Source organism: Amyelois transitella, chromosome 30 (assembly GCF_032362555.1).
Source record: "Amyelois transitella isolate CPQ chromosome 30, ilAmyTran1.1, whole genome shotgun sequence".
NCBI lineage: Eukaryota > Metazoa > Arthropoda > Insecta > Lepidoptera > Pyralidae > Amyelois > Amyelois transitella.
In genome coordinates this window covers 1,459,500-1,484,410 of record NC_083533.1, presented here as the reverse complement: position 1 = coordinate 1,484,410, position 24,911 = coordinate 1,459,500, and the positions used below count along the sequence as shown (strand labels likewise).

The window sequence follows — 24,911 nt, the reverse complement described above, 5'->3', positions numbered from 1 at the left end:
CATTATATATATCGTACTAACATTACCGTTTCTACATTATTCGATTATAAAGTAATACGAATTCTCATTATATTATTACCATCTGTCTCTTATAAAAAAAATGTTTGAGATAGTTACATATAAAACATAACCTATTTTTTTCAAAAAAATGACTCAAAATCTCGAAGAACAAAAACATGTCAATACTGTGACAATAAGAAATTTTTGAAAAATTTACATTGCCGCATCACATTACTTATAACTAAACATGACGCAAAAAAAAACTGAAAAAAAAAATCAAATATTACACTAAAAAAAAATATTTTGGAGAAAAAATCCAAAAAGAAGTATAGTTAACAAATACTTATGTGACCAACCTACGTAGACCAGACCTATAGCGTTTACTTTTTTATTTTATTTTTCTTATTTTTTTGTATTTTTTTTAACGCTCATGTTGATTCAGTCTACGCAAGTTGGTCACTTCCATTCCGTATATGGCGAATGACGCTGTCTCTTCGAAATGTACCTGAAAGTTGTCAAACTGTTCAGCTACTATTGTGATTAATATTTATTTTTTATAATAATTTGAGTGCGTGAAAAATTAAAACTCATTCTGCCTGGTGGTATAGGTATACCACTCCGATCTCGTCCTCATGAGTGTCGTAAATGGCGACTAAGCTTATAAATTTGGGATTCTTATTTTGGGCGATGGGCTAGCAACCTATCACTATTTGAATCTCAATTCTATCATAAAGCCAAACAGCTGAACGTGGCCTATCTGTCTTTTCAAGACTGTTGGCTCTGTCTACCCCGCAAGGGATATAGATGTGATTTAATGTACTTAAAAAGATAAACACCAAGACCCTGGCCAATCAGAGACTGTTAATTTCTCATCATGCCGTAATTATCAATTGTAAATTCATATATGTACTGTGTAGGACCACTCCATCTCTTTCTCATGCACGTCGTAAAACAGAGAAAAAAATAATTAAATTCATGTTTTTTTTGACGATGAGACGAAGCCCTCGTCTACGTTCGCGTAATTCAAAAATCCCATCATAATTTCTGATCTCACGGGAATTTTAGGGGAATCAACGGTCAGTGCACACATAAGGAACCGCCAAAATTCCCAAAAATCTTTTTACGTTTGTGCCGTCCATTGACAATTCAGTCGGTCAATCCTGAAATCTGACATAAGAAGTAGGAGGCATTTCTAGATTTTTCTAGAAGTGTCAACTCCGAGTCTAAAGCTAGTGTGAAATAAAGATTCTCACCCCTTTATCGTCTCCATCTTTGCTCAAGTCAGTCTTGGATTTAGACTCTTTGTGCAACTCCAACTTTGACTTCTTCTCACCCAAAACCTTAGTCAAAAAACAATAAAGAAACATAACATTAATAAAGGTTTTATATCTTAACCACGCACGTCGTTAAAGACGACTAAGGGATAGGCTTATAAACATGAAATTCTTTTTGTATATATAGAGAGAGATATAGACTCAACTATATGTAAGTTCATACAGAAAAATATCTAGATACTAGCTGTGCCCGCGATTTCGTCCGCATGAAATAGTTATTATGGGCATCACTGAAGCCCTCAAGGAGGAATAATATTCCCCGTTCTTTTCACATTTTCCATTATTTCTTCGCTCCTAATAGTTGCAGCGTGATGATAAATAGCCTAAAACCTTCCTCGATAAATGGTCTATAAAACACAAAAAGAATTTTTCAATTCGAACCAGTAGTTCCTGAGATTAGCGCGTTCAAACAAACAAACAAGCAAACTCTTCAGCTTTATAATATTAGTATGGATATCAAAATGGTTAGGTAAAGATAAATATTTAAATTACATACCTCAATATCTTGAGTATCGTTAATCACTGGCGGTATATTCGGACCCAACTTCTCGGCCAAAGATTGTACCTGCAAATGAATATATATTAATTCACATACATACATAAAATCACGCCTCTTTCCCGTAAGGGTAGGCAGAGACTACCTCTTTCCACTTGCCACGATCTCTGCATACTTCCTTCGCTTCATCCACATTCATAACTCTCTTCATACAAGCTCGGCGGTTTCGGGTACTCTTGAGCTGACCCTTTACCAGGACGTCCTTAATTTGATCAAGATACTTATGTCCGTGTGGTTCCCGGCACCAATACAAAAAAGAATAGGACCACTCCATCTCTTTCAAATGGATGTCGTAAAAGGCGACTAAGGGATAGGCTTATAAACATGGGATTCGTTTTTAGGCGATGGGCTAGCAACCTGTCACTATTTGAATCTCAATTCTATCATTAAGCTAAACAGCCGAACGTGGCCATTCAGTCTATTCAAGACTGTTGGCTCTGTCTACCCCGCACGTGACCATATGTATGTATGTATGTATGTAGGTACTTACATTAGGGTACTGAGAGAAACAAGCTCTCGCTTTCCCGACGCAAGGTGGCGCCACAGCGCGCCCGTAGCGATCCCTGTCGGCCGGGTCGAACATGTAGTATCCTGCAACAAAAACACAGATATACAGACATACACACATACACACATACATACTGCACCATAAGAAAAAGAAAAACAGAAAAAAACGCAGGTACAAAGGCGGACTTATCGCTAAAGCAGCCTCTTCCAGTCAACCTTAGGGTGGGAGGAAATTAAAATGAAAAGGCGATTGGCGCAGTACATATAAAATAAAATGCAAAGTATAAATATACCTAAACCTAATATAAACACAATATAAATACATACTACATTGGAATATACCTACATATAAATAACTTACATATCTCTTAGTCGCCTTTTACGACATCCCCGGGAAAGAGATGGAGAGGTCCTATTCTATTTTTATTATTATCATACATACATACATACATACATATGGTCACGTCTATATCCCTTGCGGGTTAGACAGAGCCCACAGTCTTAAAAGACTGATGAAAGTAAATTAAATAAATATATAAATATAAATTATTATCATCTGTGTAATTTGTCCCGTATATATTTATATTTATTTATACATATTATATTTTTATATTAAGCCAAACAGCTGAACGTGGCCATTCAGTCTTTTCAAGACTGTTGGCTCTGTCTACCCCGCAAGGGATATAGACGTGACCATATGTATGTATGTTTAAAATGAAGACTCACCCCTCGGAGTTCTGAACAAGGCAACGGCAAAGTCCCCTACGCCTGCGATGAAAACGCCCGCACGCTCCTCGCTAAAGAATTGCGTTAGCTGAAACATAATATACATATCTATGTATATCTCTACTAATATTATAAAGCTGAAGAGTTTGTTTGTTTGTCTGTTTGTCTGTTTGTCTGTTTGTCTGTTTGTCTGTTTGTCTGTTTGTCTGTTTGTCTGTTTGTCTGTTTGTTTGTTAATCATCTAATCTGAGGCGCTAATCTGAGGAACTACTGGTTCGAATTGATAAATTATTTTTGCGTTGAATACTTAGATCACTTATCGAGGAAGGCTTTAGGCTATATAACATCACGCTGCTCAACTTTAGGGAGCAAATAAATAATGGAAAATGTGAAAAAAAAACGGGTAAAATTATTCATCCTTGAGGGCTTCAATGATGCCCAAATAACTCTTCCACGCGGACGAAGTCGCGGGCACAGCTAGTTTATTTATGAAATTCTCACGTTTAATAAAACGTTACATTTGAATCAATAGAAAACGTATTATACAGGCTTACAAACTTGGGATTCTTGTTAGGCGATGTGCAACCTGTCACTATTTGAATCTCGATTCCAACATTAAGCCAAACAGCCTAACGTGGCCTATCGGTCTTTTCAATATTGTTGACTCTGTCTAACCTGCTTGGGACAAAGTGAATATACAGGATGACTTTTAATTCAACTGCATAAATTTAACTGTTAAGTATACTCATCTAAAGGATATTTTCATTATCTTTCTACTCTAACCTAAGTATATGTTATATTATGTATTTATATGTATTTATGCATATTTGTATGTATTATATTTAGATATATATTCTGTATATATTTTATTATGTTCAAACATTTATTTATCTTGCTTGCTTGGCGCAGGCCAACGCCGATCTCCTGTTTGGTTTCCTTCCACCCAAAGGTTGACTGGAAGAGATTTCTTTAGCGATAGGTCCGCCTTTGTACCATCTATATCTGCTTTGTGTTGTTTTGTATGTTTTCTCTTATGGTGCAATAAAGAGTTTTATCTATCTATCTATATTTAAAAACGTTAAAAGAAAAATATTGGTTCATATTTCAGAAAGTACGAAAAAAAATAAAAGTATCAAAATCCACGATCCTAAATACGTCATATCACCCCGGCCGGCGGAAAAGCGACGCGTATGATTCAGAGGTCAACGACACAATTCATTCAGCTGAGCGATCTCGACAACTCTGTACTTTACTTGATCTTGATACTAGAAGAATAATTTATTTTTCAGACATTTAATTACATGTTTAGTTTTAATTTCTTTTTGTAGTATTGGTCTTTAATAAAGCGTATGACGTAGTTTTTGAGTGTTTTTTAAATGTGAAAATGATGACGTTTAATTTAAATAAAAATAGGCTCAAACGGCTCAGAATCATGGGTATAGTCTATGTTTAAAAGGATGCCGTTGTTTTAAATGTCACCCTGTATGTATGTCTCTATAATACTCACCTGTTCCACCAGATCAGCATCAACCTTCCCCTGCTGCCGAGGTCGGTACACCACAACGCGGCAGACGCAATTGCCTGGAGTGTAAAATTTGCGCAGGATCTGAAAAAATAATATACATACAAATGTAAGGATTGTCATCTAGGATCAATTTTATTGTAATGAAAAATACGCCGTGTGGTTCCCGGCACTAATAAAAAAAAAAGAATAAGACCACCTCCATCTTTTTCCCATGGATGTCGTAAAAGGCGACTAAGGGATAGGCTTACAAATTTGGGATTCTTGGGAACCTGTCACTATTTGAATCTCAATTCTATCATCAAGCCAAATAGCTGAACGTGGCCTGTCAGTCTTTTCCAAGACTATTGGCTCTGTCTACCCCGCAAGGGATAGAGACGTGACCATATGTATGTATGAATGTTCTTTTTTTTTGGCAATGGACTACCAACCTGTCACTATTTAAATCTCAATTCTATCATCAAACCAAACATCTGAACGTGGCCTGTCAGTCTTTTACAAGACTCCGTCTTCGCCCGCAAGGGTTACAGACGTGACTATATGTACTACATATGCCACGTTTATACAACCTGTTGTATAGACAGTATCTTGTTATCCGACTTGAAGTGGAGATAGCTGTCCTGGTACAGCTGGTCGTAGACGTGACTATATGTACCTACTACATATGTACGTCAATACAACCTGTTGTATAGACAGTATCTTGGTGTCCGGCTTGAAGTGGAGATAGCTGTCCTGGTACAGCTGGTCGCCGCTCTCCAGGATGTCGTCCAGATTGGACGAGCACCAGCGGCACACGTCCTCGACCCGGGACATGGCCACGGCCATCACTGAGCACGCCACGGCCTGTTGATGATAGAAAAAAAATAAAAATAAAAGTATTCTCTATTTCAGTAATCTTGGTTACAATAATTATGCAAAAAAATAAGTATTATTTTTTTTAATTTTTTTTATAGTATTTATAGTGTAGTATAGTAGTGTTGACATAACTTGTAGTTACAGTGTGTACACATCTTATTTATCTTGATTTATTTGACAAATATATTTGTACTGAAATCATTAGTTTCACATTCATTCATGTTTTCTTTTAATGTAGACAATGTGCATTCGTCCACGATTTAGATCTTTATTTGTAATTTGAGGTCTGGTGAAAATGCTGCAGTGTAGTTTGTTCCGCCGCTTCTTCTACACATGCGCTTTGGAAGCGGTAGTAGCTATAATAAGATTTAAGTGATGTGACGTCAATAAGTGATACCTTGTGTCCAATTTTGAAAATAAATGTACTCTATTCTATATCTCAACATATGTATAATTAAGAGTTTGGAGAAAGGCATGAGTGACCTTACATCTCTGTAAAAAATACAGTTCCTGTTGAAATTGCGAAAAAACCTGTATTCTTTTGTGGTTGGCGCGAAATCCGTAATTGTAGGTGGTGCAAATTTCGTCGCTTGTTGGTAGATGACGTTAATTAAACACATTGTTATTTGGAACAATCCTGGAGCACCAGTCAACCGCTGGTGTATCTCAATGCCGCTGACACATTATTGGGCCACGGAGCTCCGCATATTCTAATAGCTTTATCCACACACATCAATCTTTACAAATAATGTCTGGGTTAAGGGTATTCTTGTCTCAATCTTTCGGAACCAGAACATTCCCGATTCGTTAAGAACTTACCTATCCAAAGATCCCATTTTGTTCAGTCATTTACTCTCCAGCAAAGCATTCTGTTTACAATTCTCTCAATATTCTTTCCAAATTGGACATTCTGTTATCACGATGATGTCATTCTATCTTGCAATTTTACACCGATCATACTCTCATCTAGCAATAAGACATACCTGGTTCCCCCTGGAACCGTGCAGAAAATTCTTTGGGAACAGACAGGTACTGTGCACCAACCAACCGCTGGTGTATCTCAATCCTGCTGACACATTATTTAGCCACGAGCCTTCATTCATCAATCGTTTCCAGAAATGTCATCATTGAGGGTATTCTTGTCTCAATCTTTCAGAACCAGATCATTCCCAATTCGTTAAGAACTTACCTATCGAAAGATCCCATTCAGTCCTCCTATTTGTTCAGTCATTTACTATCCCAACGTGACGAAGTCATCTAAGCAATCTATTCCCTCTTAACGTTCTTCTTATATTCCACATTGTCACGGTGTTCTCATTATGTCTTGCAATTTTACACCGATCATACTCTCGTCTAGCAATAAGACATACCTGGTTCCCCCTAGAACCGTGGGGGAACTTCTTGCACGCCATGGAGTGATGAGCAGACAGGTACTGCGTGCCATCCTGAAGCACCAACCAACCGCTGGTGTTTCTCAATCCTGATGACACATATACGAGAGAAGATATGTATTTGTCCTGAGCTCTATGGAATTATGCCGTGTGGTTCTCGGAACTTGAGAATAGGATCACTCCATCTCTTTCCTATTAAGATTGGATTAAGAGAATAAACCACTTTTATCAAGTGCATCATACATCCGAGGTGGGATTTTTGTTGATACAGCCCAGATATCAGATTCAGTTCATGGGTATGCATAGTCGCCAAGACAATCCATCCTGGGTTATTCTTCCCCCTGACTTTAGGCCCGGTTGCATCCTCACCCGCTGGAGTGGAGTGGGCTCCACCCCGGGGGGTATGCCTTTGACCACGGACCCTGGATTGGGCGAGTCAGGTTTTTACACGAAGCAACTCCCGTCTGAACTTCGCATCCATGATTACACATCTCACGAGGTTTTTCCCCACCATATGAGCATCGATTAGTATTCAAACTAATGGTTATATCCTCGAAAATAGAGCAGACAGAGTCAACAGTCTCGAAACGACTGAAATGCCACGTTCAGCTTTTGGCTTAATGATAGAATCGAGATTCAAATAGTCACAGGTCGCTAGCCCGTCGCCTAAAAGGAGAACACCAAGTTTATAAGCCCTTAGTCTCCTTTTACGACATCCATGGGAAATTGACGAAGAAGTCCTACTCTTTTTCCTATTGGTTCTGGGAACCACACGGAGCGACACAATAATGTTACAATAAAGAATATAAGAATTATAAAGACAGGAAAAAAGAAGAGAGTATACCCTTCAGCTTCAGCTCTTTATCGCGTTTGTCGGCAGCTCTCTGCGCGTCCAAGCAGGTGGCGCTGCCTGGCGGATGTTTCCTGTCAGCTTCGTCAGCACGCCGCTTGGAGCCATCGACTCCGACCTGTGGTGATAATATTTCTTTAACATCATATTCTATTCTATTCTAAGTATAATTTAATATTGTGAAGTTGACGTTGTTGAAGAAAATGCTGCAGTGCAATTTGTTACCGCTTCTTCTGCACTGACGCCTTGGAAGCGGCAGTAAACTTAGTTTTTAAGTAATTTATTTGACGTCAACCAATGTTGTTATACCATACGACAATTATTAAGCGATATATAGTATCCTATAATAATGAATAAAAATTTTGAATTTTGAATTTTGAATCACATTATATTTTCACTTCCAATGTCGTGTGGTTCCCGGCGCTTTAGAACACGATCACTCGATTTCTTCCTGTGGATGAAGCGAAGGAAGTATGCAGAGATCGTGGCAAGTGTAAAGATATAGTCTCTGCCTACCCCTCCGGGAAAAGGGCGTAATTTTATGTATGTATGTATGACATCTTTCCAATGGATGTCATAAAAGACGACTAAGGGATACCAAATGAGCTTGCAACCTGTCACTATTTGAATGTAATGAATAAATGCAATCGGAAGTCGCTTCGCGTAAAAACCTGACTCACCCCAATCCAGGGTCCATGGTCAAAGGCGCACCCCGGGCTCCTCTCCAGAGTGGTGAGGATGCAACCGGGACTATAGCCTGGAAGAAGAACAAGAGTAAGAAGGAGATATGTACATCATATCTCCTTCTTACTCTTGTTATATATATATACTCGACGGCCTCTGTGACGCAGCGGTAATACGCTTGTCTGTGACACCGGAGGTCCCGGGTTCGAATCCCGGTCAGGGCATGATGAGAAAAGAACTTTCACTGATTGGTCTGGGTCTTGGATGTTTATCTATCTAAGTATTTATTATAAAATATAGATAGTATCGTGGAGTTAGTATCTCGTAACACAAGTTTGGAATTTACTTCGAGGCTAACTCAATCTGTGTAATTTGTCCCGTATATATTTATTTATTATACTCACTTTACTAGTGGCCGGCACCAGTTTAACTCCCTCGGGAGCCCTCACAAGGGGAGGCTTCACGCCCCCCAGGGGTTTGATGGGTTGCACCACCACAGATATGGCGTACAGTTGGAAATCGTGCTTGGGCCGTTGGACCACTGGTATGTTTTGGAGATATCTGTAAAATTCACCAAATTCGGTACAATTTTTTTTGATGATGACGTCCGATTGTGTAACTTGATGATATATGAAACGCATACGCCAGAGGATCGCACACGTCGTAGACACATACGTACATACATATGGTCACGTCTATATCCCTTGCGGGGTAGACAGAGCCAACAGTCTTGAAAAGACTGAATGGCCACGTTCAGCTATTTGGCTTAATGATAGAATTGAGATTCAAATAGTGACAGGTTGCTAGCCCATCGCCTAAAAGAGGAATCCCAAGTTTATAAGCCTATCCTTTAGTCGCCTTTTACGATATCCACGGGAAAGAGATGGAGTGGTCCTATTCTTTTTTGTAATGGTGCCGGGAACCACACGGCACACGTCGTAGATAAGATGGTGGAAAGTCTCCTACGACTATGTAAAGTATAAAAGAAAGTAAGTAGAAAAAGTCGACTAAGGGATTGGCTGATAAACTTTGGATGCTTCCTTTAGGCGATGGACTAGCAACCTGTCACTATTCGAATCTCAATTCTGCCATTAAGCCAAACAGCTGAACGTGGCCTATCAGTCTTTTCAAGACCGTTGGCTTCGTCTATCCCGCAAGGGATATAGACGTGATTATATGTATGAATGTAAGTCACACACACACAATGCACCTTGTCTACATTATAAACATGCTAAATTACAGCTATAGTATTAAAAAAGATCTATGGAAAAGGACAAATTTGAAACACCTATAACAGTAAACAGTTTTTTAACACTACATCTTAAAAATTTTTATACATATACTAACGCAAAAGCCATCAGCTTAGCAGAGGTGAAAGTTAAAACGCACGCGGCGCCGTCATCCTACAAAAAGATTAATTGTATTTTTTACAAATCTATACTAATATTACAAAGCTGAAGAGTTTGTTTGTTTGTTTCGCGAGCACAGTTAGTGCCTGGATAGTCTTAAGATAGTGTAGAAGTCTTTGAATGGCCCTTTTTTGAGTCCGCGCAAAGGGTCACACGAGCCAGAAAAGAGTCTTTTAATAGATAGTACCGAGTGCCGTGTGGTTCCCTGCATCAATACAAAAAAGAATAGAACCACTCCATCTCTTTCCCATGGATGTAGTAAAAGGCGACTAAGGGATAGGCTTACAAACTTGGGATTCTTTTTTAGGCGATGGGCTAGCAACCTGTCACTATTTGAATCTCAATTCTATCATTAAGTCAAATAGCTGAACGTGGCCATTCAGTCTTTTCAAGACTGTTAGCTCTGTCTACCCCGAAAGGGAAATATACGTGACCATATGTATGTATGTATAGTATCGGGAAATCTTTTTGGACTGGTGTGAGCAATTCCGTAAAGTCACTTACCTGAGCATCGATCCTGAGACCGGTGGGTCCGCACGCGTGAGGCTCCATCATATAGTACGGCGGCGAACCAGCCACCCGCCATACCGCCACCGCGTGTGGCACAGACCAGAGTATACCGTGAGTGTGGGCTTCGAAGAATCTCTCTAGGGCCGCTCTGAAAGCATTCAAACCTATAAATCGTCTAAGGTCGATTGTCAGAGATACAAGAGCCTAGGTCACGTGCTGGAGGTTAGGTCTTCTAGGTCGAAGGCTGCAATTTAAAGTAGGTAACAGACGATAATAGATTTTTAGTGTGGGCTGCGAAGAACCTGTAAAGGCTGCTCTGAAAAGACGAACGTATTTTGATCAAATTAAGGACGTCCTGGTAAAGGGTCAGGTCAAAAGTACCCGAAACCGCCGAGCTTGCATGAAGAGAGTTATGAATGTGGATAAAGCGAAGGAAGTGTGCAGAGATCGTGGCAAGTGGAAAGAGGTAGTCTCTGCCTACCCCTCCGGGAAAGAGGCGTGATTTTATGTATGTATGTATGATGCTCTGAAAACATCTTAGGGATCGGAAGTCAGAGTTTATCAGTCATAAACTCAGAAGTAAAGGGTAAGTGGTAAAAGAAGAGGTCAATAATATAACTCGGACCTCCGGAGTTCAGACGATTGACTCGGCTATGGATAACCATTGGATATACATAAGTATACTTCATTCACAAAGAAAGCGCCTATTAACACGATAGAAGAAAACGCAAATGAGAAAGTGCTAATTCAGACTGATGATTGATGAATGAGAACAATAATGCTGTTGATACCTGACAGTCAACTCGCTAGGCTCCTTCTGTTCCAGTTTGCCAGAATAAATAGCGTCCAGTTCGTATCTGACATAGTTGACGCCCAGCACGAATCTTTGCAACACCTGCAATAGAGACAGAATGAAATATATTTTAAGAATCCTTGACAGCTTTGGTAAGGTTCTATTCTTGGCAGAGTCACGATGGTCAGGAGCCCTGACTCTCCGATTCCTTGATTTCCATTCGTTCACAACAAGCCACTTCACGTAATCACCTGGCTTATCCACTGCTGTGTGATAGTCAAATGCAAATACTAAGCCCCTCTCTAAAGACTGGAAGACCCTGGAAAAAGGATATATTATAGAAACTGTAAGGGTACTCACTTGCAGAGGCAGTAATACATCATCGCCAGGGCAGAACTCATAGCCCATAGAGTTGAGTTAGCGAATAATGGACAAGCAGTTGCCATGATCTGGTACACCGTATTTCTCGTCCATAGATAAGAACGGCGGATGTGTCACATCTAAGCAGAGTTATAATTGCACCGCGTATCTTGGGATTCTTCACACTTTCAAATAGGAGAACTTTTTCTGTGTGTTGCATGGTTCCTGATGCCATATGGATTTCTCAACAGTCGACAAGGTAATATCCGCTTTTACCTTATGTAACAGCCACGTTATAGGCCAGATTAGGTTTGTTAATCACCAGACTTACCCACATTTGCAACGTGGTGACAAGCGAAAACAGAGCTCCTCTCCAAAGACTTAACTAGATAAGGATATTTACAGAAATTACATTCATGAGCACTCACTTGCAAAGGCAGTAATACATCATCACCAGGGCGGAACTCATAGCCCAGCGTGCTGAGTGAGTTGGCGAACAATTGACATGCTGTTCCCATGATCTGGTCCACAGTGATCCTCGTCCATAGATGGGGACGACGGATGTGTGACATGCAAGCGGCTACTATTGCGCCGCATGACGATTGTAGAAGGGCATCTCTGGTGAATCTGATAAAAGGCGATGAACAAACGTTATCAAACAGCTATTATCTTTCTTACTAATTTATTTAAAACATGTTCCATTTATAGAAATGAAATCAATTGAACGACACTTCTTAAAACCCGATTGTGTGTTATCTCAAAGTTAATAACCTTTCCATGACCTGAAAGAGCCATAACTTATATGCTCCAGTCCAGGACAAAACTGCTAAAAAACAAATAGGAACTGCTGTAGATCCAGTAGTATGCCTCACAAAAACGAATTTAAATTACCTCTCAAAAATCAGCAACTTGATTATCAGAGAAAATCTAAAAGGACGCGATAATCTAAATCATACTTCTGAAGATCAGGCGGTCTGCTCCCCCTCAATATGGTTCTTCCCCTAGCAGTCTCCACGTAGGCCGTCAGCACCTTCCACTCGTACCCCTCGTCGGGGACCGCGCCCTGGGCCGTCACACCTTGGGGAGTCTTCGATATCTCCCACCAGACTTTCACGGAGGAGATTGAGAGGCTGAAGAAGTATAGACCGATAATAAAGGTTAATCCTAAGAATGCTTTATCGGACACTGTATATGAAGTTTGGCGATCTCATGGATAGCTTTATGTAATGGGATGCCAATTTATACTCGACATCAAAATTTCAGGTCAAACGAAAATTTAAATCAACTTATATTAAACACTAGCTGTGCCCGCGACTTCGTCCGCGTGGAATAGTTATTTTGTCAGGCGGTCACGCGTATTAGAAAAAACGCTGGTTCGCCGTATTAAATGTTTCGCTGCAAATTGCTTATAACGACTATATCTCAAAACCTATTCGTCTGATTTATATACTGTAAATGGCAATTTTAGTCTACATGAAAAGCTGAAAGTAATAAACATATTTATTTGGATAAGGATTAATACTGAATTAAAGAAAATTGGTTTCAAAATAACTTATGTTTATAATGAAAAAATAATCTTAAAAAATGAACATAAAAGTGGTTATTGTAAGTAAACCTTAAGAGATAGATATATGCTCTCGCGGACTTTTTTGTAGCAAAAAATGAGTACTTCACATCTTTAGTACATTGTTTTACTATATCTTTGTTGGTTTGCGCAGCGTTCGCGTGGAAAGCTCGCAGATGGCCGACTTATTCAACTTTCACCTGCATTGTTGACGTTTCCCGTAGGAAATCCGGAATAAAATGTAGCTCATAGCCTTCCTCGATAAATAGACTACCTAACAGTGAAAGAATTATTCAAATCGGTTCAGTAGTTTCTGAGATTAGCGCGTTTAAACAAACAAACAAACAAACAAACAAACAAACAAACAAACAAAACAAACTCTTCAGCTTTATAATATTAGTATAGATCAAAGGTACACGTCAATCAGACTTGGGGAAGATTCATTTCACTAGATGTCTTATTTGACCCACTACAAAACTTATCGATCAAAACTAATAACGAGAAAAAAGTACTGACTTTCCTGTTCCTAATCGCAGTCACAGTTGCCCTTTCAACTTCTTAGGAACCAAGACAATGACTCCAAAAAAGAACAACTCACGTATTAGGACCAGATCGGCCGGTTGCCTCAATATTCTTCTTTATAACATCAGCCATGAGATCCACAGTGGAGAAGAGGATCAGTCCAGCCGCTCCAGCCGGAGACGTGAGACCAGACGGCCCCACAGCATGAGGCTCCCAGAGACACAAGGCCTTGTCATCAGAAGCTCGCCAAATGCCAACGCAGTATTGCTTGCAGCAAAGCACTCCATGTTTGCCCTTTAAATGTATAGTTTTAAAGATGTAAACAGTTACTTGGTCCATTTTTCGAAATTAGATTATTATGTCAATTGATATTAGTGATATTTTTAAATCTTCAAAAGAAGCTAAATGCAATATTCTTTACACTGAAAGTGCAATTTTAATCGATCTTTTAACAGACTTAAATGAAGAAGGAGAATATTTAACTTAATCAAGTTACAAAGTCCGGAGTTGGTAAATAAATTTATTCAGAGCCACCACAAAATTTTATGTTTGATGTTCTGAATTTGAAAAACATTAGATCTTTGGGCTAAATCGTGTTTTCAGCGATTTCAAAAAGAAACAATAAACCAAAAGAGTAAAACAAAATGAAACAAAAGGTGATTCCTTTTGTTAATAATTTTGTTAATAAGACATTAATATCGAGAAGAAAATCTTAAGCATGAACTCACGGTTTCAAAGAACTTGTTGATCGCCCTCTTCACACTTAGCACGCCGCCCGTCTCTCCAGCCTTCACGTCACCAATGACCATATCTGGTTCTATGTCCAGCTTTACCTGTAATAAAATTTTTGGCTTTTATAAAACATCACCCGCACAGAAGTACAGAGAAGGGCAACCTTCTCGGTACTAATTTTTTTATAAATTCCTTAACCACAAGGTTATGATAAGTAAAAAATACCATCATAGACTTGACTTATGGATATACACAAACTGTTTTATAGTAATAAAACTGCACTCCATGATACGGAACAGATAATTCAATACGGCAAATATTGAATTATGATGATACCTACATTAAATATGTTTAATTAATATATAATAATTGTTTATTGACTACAAAAACGGAATACCATGACTTTCTCTTTAATGTAGGTTACTGCATACTTAGATGATATCATTCTATAAACTCACATTAAAAGTAGTAACATGAAACTCCGGAACGATCTCTCTAGCTGTGACCCTCGGAGGTACGGGAGAATTCGGCAGAGACATAGTGTACAATCTGTCGCCATATTTGATAATGGCGTCGATCAGGGAAGACTTCCAGTAGAGGTACGGCTCGATATGGTCCACAACTATGCCCATTACTGCATTGGCAGCATCCTAGGGGACAAGAATAATATTTTTTTATAATTCTTCCTATTATTATTCATAATACTTTCATATTATCATTTGAAGTTACCGGAACTAATGCGAGGACGAAGTGATGAGTTTGTCAGTCTCCATTAGCTAATGATAAAAGTAGATATTATTTGCCTTAAATCTATTAAGAGCTCAGAAAAACTGAGAAAACAAAGGCATATTTTTACATATACTAAACATTGTCACCATTTTGCAACGGGAACTTTATAATCATCACACAAAATTAATCTTTTTTGCGCACAACTAAACTATTTACTAATAATAATTAATAATAATTTTAAACTATTTAACTCTGAAACCAAATACAAATACCTGTATAACTTATAACTCCAAATATATCCCCTTATACCTGATTGTCTCTGTTGGGCTGTTCCATAAAGTAATTCTCTCCCTGCGCAAGTTTCCCTCTGAGAGAAGCCACCGCTCTGCCAATTTTGGTAAAGTATTGCCCAATGGCGGCATCAGACAATGGCTCGATTAGGGACTCCGATTCTGAAATAGGGATATTAAATTATTTAAAAAAAGTCAAAGTAATTAGCTTTTGCCAGAATCATTTTAAATTTGCTCCTTGAGAAATTGTCAAATATTCTTCATTCATTCAAGGATGTTCAAATTTCAAATAGGAATGAAAACAATATACGATTTACCGTACCGAGAAGCGCTAGAAACTATCGCAGTCTCGTTTCACGAAACAATAAAAGCGAACAACGATAAGTTTTTCACGTGATAAAACTGGTATCGCATTTGCCATGCTACAAGGGCTGGAATTGCCAAAAAGTAGTCATTATCACCGCTACTATCGACTGAATACTGCATGAATGCCAAATTTTCTTGAATTTTTTTTATCGGTTTTATTCTACTAACTCATTATAATTGCCTGTCACTATTAAAAATATCATTGTCTGCGTATCAAACATCACAACTTTTGTTCAAAACTCTATTTGGTCATATTTTTTCCATCAGATCAAGTCTTCTACAACTCTTACCATCCTCTTCTTCGCCTTCTTTGGGCTCAGTCGCCTTCTTCTCCTTCAGCAGTGAAGTCAACTCGTTCGTGATTGTCACTGGGTACAATTTGTACGGCGCTAGACACTGCTTCTTGTCCAATGGGCCTTGGAGAGCTGGAATATTTGAATTATTAAATTCTATTTGCACTTATTTTCTATGTACCACTGCTAACTACTTTCCGTCAGACTGCATACAATCGTTCATGCAACAAGGCGATTGCCATTTTTAGGTGAGAGCCTTTAAAACTTTAAGGTACAAACGAAGTTCTTACTAGGTAGGTACAAGTGTGGGACTTTGAAGTCTATTTTCAAAGAAAGTTCTTACTAGTACCAAGTGTGGTGAGCGTCGATGGTCGAATCGGTAAGGTGCCAGATTAAAATGCGTGATGCAGGTTCAAATCACACTGCCTCTTTTCAAAGTTGTCATTAGTTTGAATACTGACCGATGCGCTTACGGTGAGGAAAAACATCGTGAGGAAACCTGCACATGCAAGCAACCGGGTGTATAACCATGGATGCAATACTAGTTAGGTTTACCTGCAAAGGTTGCATAAGTAAGACGGAAGTCGCTTCGTGTAAAAACCAGACTTACCCAATCCAGGATCCATGGTCAAAGGCATACCCTGGGCTCCTCTCCAGAGAGGTGAGGATGCAACCGGGACTAAAGCCAGGAGGAAGAAGAAGACACCTGTTTAAAGTGTCTATATAGAAAGGATATTTTGTGGATTTGTATCATATTCGTAATACTGTGCATCTTAAGACCGCTAAACCATTAGTCTCGGCCGGCCCATAATGTTGGTTTTGACCACGCAGAAAGTGAAATGAGTTAGAATATTAACTCAAAACTCTGTATGATATGACATATACAGTTAATGCATAGTAAGTAACCAAGATTGGGTCGATGTGACACCTCATCAATTATGGGGCACTTACTCAGCTTGTCAATGAACTCAGCAGGACTGGCAAAGACCATCAGAGCTGGACAAGACTCGGGTGGAACGAATTCCGGCTCGGGCTCCGGTTGCGCTTCACCTTCTGCAAAGTGTTATCAATAATATATACAGGGTGACTTTTAATTCGACTGCATAAATTTAACTGTTAAGTGTACTCATCTAAAGGATATTTAAAAACGTTAAAAGAAAAATATTGGTTCATATTTCAGAAAGTACTAAAAAAAATAAAAGTATCAAAATCCACGATCCTAAATACGTCATATCACCCCGGCCGGCGGAAAAGCGACGAATAAGATTCAGAGGTCAACGACACAATTCATTCAGCTGAGCGATCTCGACAACTCTGTACTTTACTTGATCTTGATACTAGAAAAATAATTTATTTTTCAGACATTTATTTACATGTTTAGTTTTAATTTCTTTTTGTAGTATTGGTCTTTAATAAAGCGTGTGGCGTAGTTTTTGAGGGTTTTTTAAATGTGGAAATGATGACGTTTAATTTAAATAAAAATAGGCTCAAACGGCTCAGAAGCATGGGTATAGTCTATGTTTAAAAGGATGCAGTTGTTTTAAATTTCACCCTGTATACATACATACTTATAGTCACTTCATGACTTCCCTTGAAGGATAGACAGAAATAACATTCTTAAAAAGACTGCAATGCCACGTTCAGCTGTATGGCTTTATAACTAAATTGAAATTCAAATAATGACAAGTGGCTAGTCCTTCGCCTACAAGAAGTTTCCAAGTTTATAAGCCTTTCACTTAATTGCGTTTTTTATTTTTATTTTATTTTTCTTTTTATTAGGGATCCAAACAGTTTTACGACATCATAGGATAAATATGGAGTGGTCCCATTCTAAAGTGCTGAGGACCACGCTAGAAATTTCTTCCAATATTGTTAAAAACACAATCATAACAAACATCATTACATCAGTCCTACCTTTAATTTTGATTGCATGTTATCATCTGATGCTCTGACATCAGTATTCGTCTTACCTCCACCAGCCTCCTCATCACCTTCTTCTTCACCGCCGCCACCTTCACCGGCCATCTCGTCTTTGATGCGCTGCAGTCTAAGCTCATCACCTAAACGATCATCATTATATCGATTACGGTAGAGCATTAGAAACTCTAGATACCTTGGTATTTATTGATTGGAATGACATCCAGAAGAAAGTGAGAATGGCCGAACCAAAAGCCGAGGTTTAAATTTAAGTTAATTTTGCTTCGCAAATTGGCTTCTTCTGCGGTACCTCACCGGCCCACATATAAAAAAAAAATTCTTTATATCCCTTGCGGGGTAGACAGAGCCAACAATCTTGAAAAGATTGATAGGCCACGTTCAGCCTCACTTATGCTTTTATGTTGCTAGCCCATCGCCTAAAAGAAGAATCCCACGTTTATAGCCTTACCTTTAGTCGCTTTTTACGACATCCATGGAAGCCGCAAGAAAACACGGCACTTGGCGAATCATTGCTTAGAGCATTGAAAGATATCAATCACCTTTTCATTTTATCAATTTGGTTTGATTTTCACAAAATCCTCTTGTACCAGAGAACCATTAGGTTAAATTAACAAACAGTGACAGTAAAAACATTATTTACCCTTCGTAATCCTCTGCCTGGTCAACATCCCCTTGGCCAAGGTGGGGGCTGGGTCGAAAGCCACCACCTTTCCCCCAGCGGACACCCAAACACCAAGTTGGTGGTAATCTCCAACCAGCAGAGACACCGTACTGGGTTTGGTCTGGTCATACCATTGCTTGAACAGCGCGTCTTTGATTTCTGGAATTACATACATACATACATAAATATGGCCACGTCTTTATCCCTTGCGGGGTAGACAGAGCCAACAGTCTCGAAAAGACTGAATGGCCAAGTTCAGCTATTTGGCTTAATGATAGAATTGAGATTTAAATAGTGACAGGTTGCTAGCCCATCGCCTAAAAAAGAATCCCAAGTTTGTAAGCCAATTCCTTAGTCGCCTTTTACGGCATCCATGAGAAAAAGATGGAGTGGTCCTATCCTTTTTTGTATTAGTGCCGGGAACCACACGGCACTTCTGGAATTAGAATTTTCTATTTACTTACTAGCTCTCACCCGAGGTTTTACTTGCGTGTAGAGATGCACCAAATAGAGAAAATACAGCTATTACTGCGAAATTTTGTCCAAATCTGAAGACGTTGAATATAGATTATATCGTCATGGTCTTAAAAAATAGTCCCCCAATTCACCAAACCATGAAGATTAGGCGTTTGTCTTTCATTTTGTTTGCACGAACTGTAAGTCATCTCTAAAAGTGCACCCAGAAAATTCCCAAAAAGAAGCCACCACCTTTTCCCTGGCAAACACTCAATTATGTATCGTACCATTGCTTGGAAAGGGCGTCTTTTATTTCTGTAATTATAGTTTTTATTTACTTCATTCAAGATAGTCTCTCGTTTAACTTATTGTAGATAGATAGATAGATAAAACTCTTTATTGCACCATAAGAGTAAAATATACAAAATAGCACAAAACAGACAGAGATAGTACAAATGCAGACTTATCGCTAATGCAATCTCTTCCAGTCAACCTTTGGGCCTGTGGAATATTCTGGTATTTAAGCAACTTAATGTAAAGTTTACTTCAAATGTCTGAATTATAGGAGGTTTTGATTGAATTTCTGTTAAAAATTGTGTATCTAAGCGAGGTTTGATACAAATTAGACCAGCTACAAACATGGATCAAAGAATCAATAGTAATACATCGCATCTTGATGAGATGATGCCAATGGAATTGATCCAGCCAGCCAGCAGTTGGATTCAGTCAGTTCAGTCTGTGTTTAAAACAGAAATTAAGTCACCTACGTTTCATTACTTCTTTTTCTTCTTCGCCTTCTCCAAGTTCCTCCTTTTCACCACCTTCTTCGCCTTCCTGTCGATTAAGTTAAAATTTAATTTTTTTTAAGTCAGAAATCGACATCCTTTTTTGCAATAAAAGAAAAATAAAGTTACAAGTTCTTTTGTCACGCATTTAATTTGTTAGCTTCAGGATGCTTTTGTTTGTTTATTTATTTGTAAACTCTTTAATACACATAAAAACAACATATAACAAATCACAAAACAATTATTACATAAAGAAGAATATGTACAATGGTGTTTTCATTAGCTTTCACCTTGAAATTAATACCAAACAAAACTTCAACTTACCTAACTTTTTTGACCAAATATATTATATTTTTATACTAAACCTTATTACCTTCATTTGCAAATCTTCAACTTACCTTTTTTTTTTGACCAAATATTTTATTTTTTGCTTAATTTTATATCCATCTACTCACTCCAGCCGGCTCATCAGGCAGCCTCAACGGCAATTTGATGGGTTCTCCGAGTTCTATGGAGAAGGTGTTGGCGCCCATCTCGAACTTCTCCGTCAGATCTTCCACTTGGATATCCTTACGGCCAGTCTTCTTCAAGTGGTTCAGATAGTACTCTGTGCCCGCGTCTGGTGATTTGCACAAGTAACAAGGATCAAGGATAGTGGAAATCCAGTCTCTGCCTACCCCAGTGGGAGACAGGTATGATGGTGTATATGTATTATGCAGGTTTTCTCATTATATTTGCCTATTAAAAATTTTACCGGTGCCGTGTGGTTCCCGGCACCAATAAAAAAAAAAAGAATACGACCACTCCATCTCGTTCCCATGGATGTCGTAAAAGGCGACTAAGGGATAGGCTTATAAACTTGGGATTCTTCTTTTAGGCGATGGGCTAGCGACCTATCACTATTTGAATCTCAATTCTATCATTAAGCCAAACAGCTGAACGTGGCCTATCAGTCTTTTCAAGACTGTTGGCTCTGTCTACCCCGTAAGGGATAAAGACATGATCATATGTATGTATATGTATGTATGTAAAAATTTTAGACCAATGTTCATTTTACCGTCCACATTTCAAAACTAGGTACCAGAATCATTCAACAACCTTCACTCTATATTGCCCCTCGAGCATAATATTCAGACAAAGACTATTTATACTTCCACTTATTTATTTAGTAACTATAGGCCGTCCGCGACTTCGTCCGCATGGAAACCCTATCAATCCAGAAACTCCAGCATAAAAAGTAGCCTATATGTTATTCCGAGTCTTCAGCTACCCACATACCAAATTACATTGCAATCGGTCCACTAGTTTTTGCGTGAAAGAGTACCTACCTAACAAACATCCACACCGACATCCAGACATACAAAATTTCGCATTTATAATATTAGTGCCGTATGATTCCCGGCACCAATACAAAAAGAATAGGACCACTCCATCTATTTCCCATGGATGTCGTAAAAGGCGACTAAGGGCTACAAACTTGGGATTCTTTTTTTCCTGTCAGTATTTGGATCTCAATTCTATCTTAAAACCAAATAGCTGAACGTGGCCGATCAGTCTTTACAAGACTGTTGGCTCTGTCTACCCCACAAGACGTGACCACGTGTGTGTATGTGTTATAATATCAGTGGGATAACATTCTCACCAATGCAATTGAACATGTGATCCTGATGCATATGCGGCGGTGGCACAGAGTCTGTCGCGGCACAGAACGCAGCAGCGGCCGGGAGGGCCAACGTACGGCCAGCCATATCGTCCTCCTAAAGAGGTTTAATGAAACCCTCACATACATTTGTATTGGTGCCGTGTGGTTCCCGGCGAAATAAGTACCCGAAACCGCCGAGCTTGCATGAGGAGAGTTATGAATGTGGATGAAGCGAAGGAAGTATGCAGAGATCGTGGCAAGTGGAAAGAGGTAGTCTCTGCCTACCCCTCCGGGAAAGAGGCGTGATTTTTATGTATGTATGAACTAGCAACCTGACAACTATTTGAATCTCAATTCTATCAATAAGCCGAATAGCTGAACGTGGCCATTCAGTATTTTCAAGACTGTTGGCTCTGTCTACCCCTCAATGGTTATAGACGTGGCCATATGTTTGTATGTATTCATTACTGTTCCGTACAAAAACATAACTGGTTGTCATTTTATAAACGACAGGTGGGTTATTCATTCATACAATCACTCGTATTACCCTTGCGGGAAAGACAGAGCCAACTGTCTTGAAAGTCCAATAGTCCACGTTCAGCTGATAGGCTTAATGATAGAATTGAGATTAAAATAGCGACAGGCTGCTAGCTCATCGCCTAAAAGACAAATCCAAAGTTAACAAGCCTATCCCTTAATCGCCTTTCACGACATCCATGGTACAGAAACGAAATGATCCTATTCTATTGGTGCCGGGAACCACACGGCACATCTGTACCGTGCCGATGTTAACCTATAGATCTGGGTAACCAATGAATTGAACCCACTCACCCCAATGCCAGCCCTCTCGGCCGCTTTGCCTATAGCACTGTTCTCCCCTCTCGGTCCCATCATGATGGCGGCCGATCCCTTAGCGATCCACTCGAAGGCTTTGCTCTGAAATGGAGTTCAATTTTTAAATATCATTAACATTTTCCTGGCCAAATTTATTAGTACTGGCATGTTAAATGTCTGTTTTGTGTTGCAAAAAGCCACTAAGAAACTAAGCACTTTATGTAAAAAGTCACAACAGGTGAGGATTGAAAATTTGAAAACTCATAGAGTAACGACAATCTTTGATAGCGACTAGTATTGCAGTCTTAGAGAGACGAGTGGGTTTAACTCAAGACGCGAGATCCAGCCAGAAGCTGAAGAAGTAGAAGCAGAAGAACAGAATAGCGGGCTACTTGACACGGTGAGCGCTGAAGTAGAGCAAAGGCGAAGGTCCGGTGCCCCGGGGGTGTGAAGAGCACGATATCTCATGCAGCAACAATCATGAGATTGCCAAACAAATTGTGATGTGCCGTTCCCAAATTCCCGTTCCCAAGAAAACGTTTCCAATTCCCGTTCCGGGGAACGTTCCAGGGAATATAACCAATTTAGTGGGAGCGTTCCCGGGAACGGCCCACGAGAATGGAATCTTTTATAATATTGTTTTTTTTTTATTTATTAAATATACCTACACCAGATATTTGGTCGAGCAGAGCTGAAAATTAATAGATATCTTTACTAATATTATAAAGCTAAAGATTTTGTTTGTTTGTTTGTTTGAACGCGCTAATCACAAGAAGTACTGGTTCGAATTTAAAAATTCTTTTTGTGTTGAATAGACCATTTATCGAGGAAGGCTTTAGGCTATATAACATCACGCTGCAACTATAAGGAGCGAAGAAATAATGGAAAATGTGGAAAAAAACGGCGTAATTTATTCATCCTTGAGGGCTTCAATGATGCCCTTTTTTTTCTTTTTTTTCTCCTAAGGGGAAATCCTTTTAACGGACTGCCTCCCGGGTCTTCACCCGGGAGAGTGTGGGACTCCTAGCATCTAATGTGCCAGCCTAACCACTAAAACCCCTCCGGTCCTTTTCGCCATTTTGAGGACATCATGAGATCGCATGGCGCTATTCCACGCGGACGAAGTCGCGGGCACAGCTAGTTATTATTAAAGTGGCAACCACTCACGTCTAGTTTAGTCGTGGGCGCACCGAGTTCCGGATTTAATTTGGCAGCCGACACCATCACCGGCGATATATTGAAGCTGTCGTCTTGTCCTGGGGCCAGGTTGCCCATTATAATGTTGGCCAGCTCTTCCACGTTGTTGCCGAGACGCACCAGCGCTGCGGCGGCCCTGGGCTCGTTTGATGGTGCACCTAGATTTTATACATACATACATACATATGGTTAAGACTATATCGCTTGTATCCCTAGACAGAGCCGACAGTCTTGAAAAGACTGACAGTCTATCAGTCTTTTCAAGACTGTTGGCTATCAGTGATAGGCCACGCTCAGCTATTTGGTTTAATGATAGAATTGAGATCCAAATAGTGACAGGTTGCTAGCCCATCGCCTAAAAAAAGAATCCCAAGTTTGTAAGCCTATCTCCCTTAGTCGCCTTTTACGACATCCATGGGCAAGAGATGGAGTGGTCCTATTCTTTTTTGTACTGGTGCCGTGTGGTTACCACCACACGGCACTTTATATTTAGATTTTATTGAATAATTGTTAATAATATCTAGGCAAACAAGCAGAAACTTCTGTAGCGGGAGCGATGATTAGACTCGACCGCCACCAAAGCGAGGATCTTCCGCCAGGCTGGTGTGATGCCTGGGGAACCACGCGACAGACTGTGTCCGAGGTTGTACATATGCTCCAATCCGTGAAATCTTTGCTTGAGCGATTTTAGACTATTCGTTTTTTTTTTATTGATGGCGTCGCGTGATTTTGTTTTTGTGAGTTGTGTGATGTAATCCAAACCTTAATCGGGTTACAAGTTATACACTCTTTCTGATCATGAACTCACCGTTCTCATCACATCCATGTGGATCAAAGAAGTAGAGATGATCGTCATCAGCAGTCACCATCGTATCGTAGCTCTTGAAGAGACTCTTCAGTTGGAGTAGACATAGACCAGATATCTTCCCACTTACCACGATTCCTGCATACTGCTCTTGCTTTATCCATGTCCATCAACCTTTTCATGCAAGAATGTCAGTTTATATTTTATCTGACCTTCACCAGAAATTACCTGATAATACAAAGACATTACTTTATCCTTTTTCATTTATCTTCGCCTTCTGTGAAATTGTCTCTGCAGGGAATCCAAAACCTGATCGGGTTACAAGCTATACACACTTTCTGATCATGAACTCACCGTTCTCATCACATCCATGTGGATCAAAGAAGTAGAGATGATCATCATCGAACCAGATGGCCGTGGAGCCGCCGCGGGCAGTCACCACCGCGTGACGGTAGCTCTTGAAGAGACTCTTCAGTTGGAGTAGACATAGACCAGATATCTTCCCACTTACCACGATTCCTGCATACTGCTCTTGCTTTATCCATGTCCATCAACCTTTTCATGCAAGAATGTCAGTTTATATTTTATCAGACCTTCACC

The 24,911-nt window shown here is 39.4% G+C and overlaps 1 protein-coding gene across 1 annotated transcript in view; it reads right to left on the bottom strand.

The window, feature by feature from the left end:
• Positions 1-421: 421 nt before the first annotated feature.
• Positions 422-24,911, bottom strand: part of LOC106142077 (uncharacterized) — a 43,150-nt gene continuing 18,660 nt past the window's right edge. Inside the window, exons 22-49 of the mRNA XM_060952977.1 lie at positions 23,477-23,664; positions 22,307-22,411; positions 21,476-21,590; positions 20,289-20,452; positions 19,816-19,882; positions 18,572-18,751; positions 17,964-18,053; positions 16,945-17,046; positions 15,991-16,125; positions 15,354-15,496; positions 14,774-14,965; positions 14,312-14,416; positions 13,660-13,877; positions 12,454-12,627; positions 11,926-12,124; positions 11,136-11,239; positions 10,339-10,492; positions 9,773-9,828; positions 8,830-8,986; positions 7,736-7,859; positions 6,871-6,980; positions 5,327-5,488; positions 4,631-4,729; positions 3,124-3,211; positions 2,381-2,481; positions 1,831-1,899; positions 1,254-1,340; positions 422-505 (exon numbers count right to left, since the gene is read on the bottom strand). Coding sequence (XP_060808960.1) covers positions 422-505; positions 1,254-1,340; positions 1,831-1,899; positions 2,381-2,481; positions 3,124-3,211; positions 4,631-4,729; positions 5,327-5,488; positions 6,871-6,980; positions 7,736-7,859; positions 8,830-8,986; positions 9,773-9,828; positions 10,339-10,492; positions 11,136-11,239; positions 11,926-12,124; positions 12,454-12,627; positions 13,660-13,877; positions 14,312-14,416; positions 14,774-14,965; positions 15,354-15,496; positions 15,991-16,125; positions 16,945-17,046; positions 17,964-18,053; positions 18,572-18,751; positions 19,816-19,882; positions 20,289-20,452; positions 21,476-21,590; positions 22,307-22,411; positions 23,477-23,664 — 3,572 coding nt within the window. The remainder of the gene's footprint in view (positions 506-1,253; positions 1,341-1,830; positions 1,900-2,380; positions 2,482-3,123; positions 3,212-4,630; positions 4,730-5,326; positions 5,489-6,870; positions 6,981-7,735; positions 7,860-8,829; positions 8,987-9,772; positions 9,829-10,338; positions 10,493-11,135; positions 11,240-11,925; positions 12,125-12,453; positions 12,628-13,659; positions 13,878-14,311; positions 14,417-14,773; positions 14,966-15,353; positions 15,497-15,990; positions 16,126-16,944; positions 17,047-17,963; positions 18,054-18,571; positions 18,752-19,815; positions 19,883-20,288; positions 20,453-21,475; positions 21,591-22,306; positions 22,412-23,476; positions 23,665-24,911) is intronic.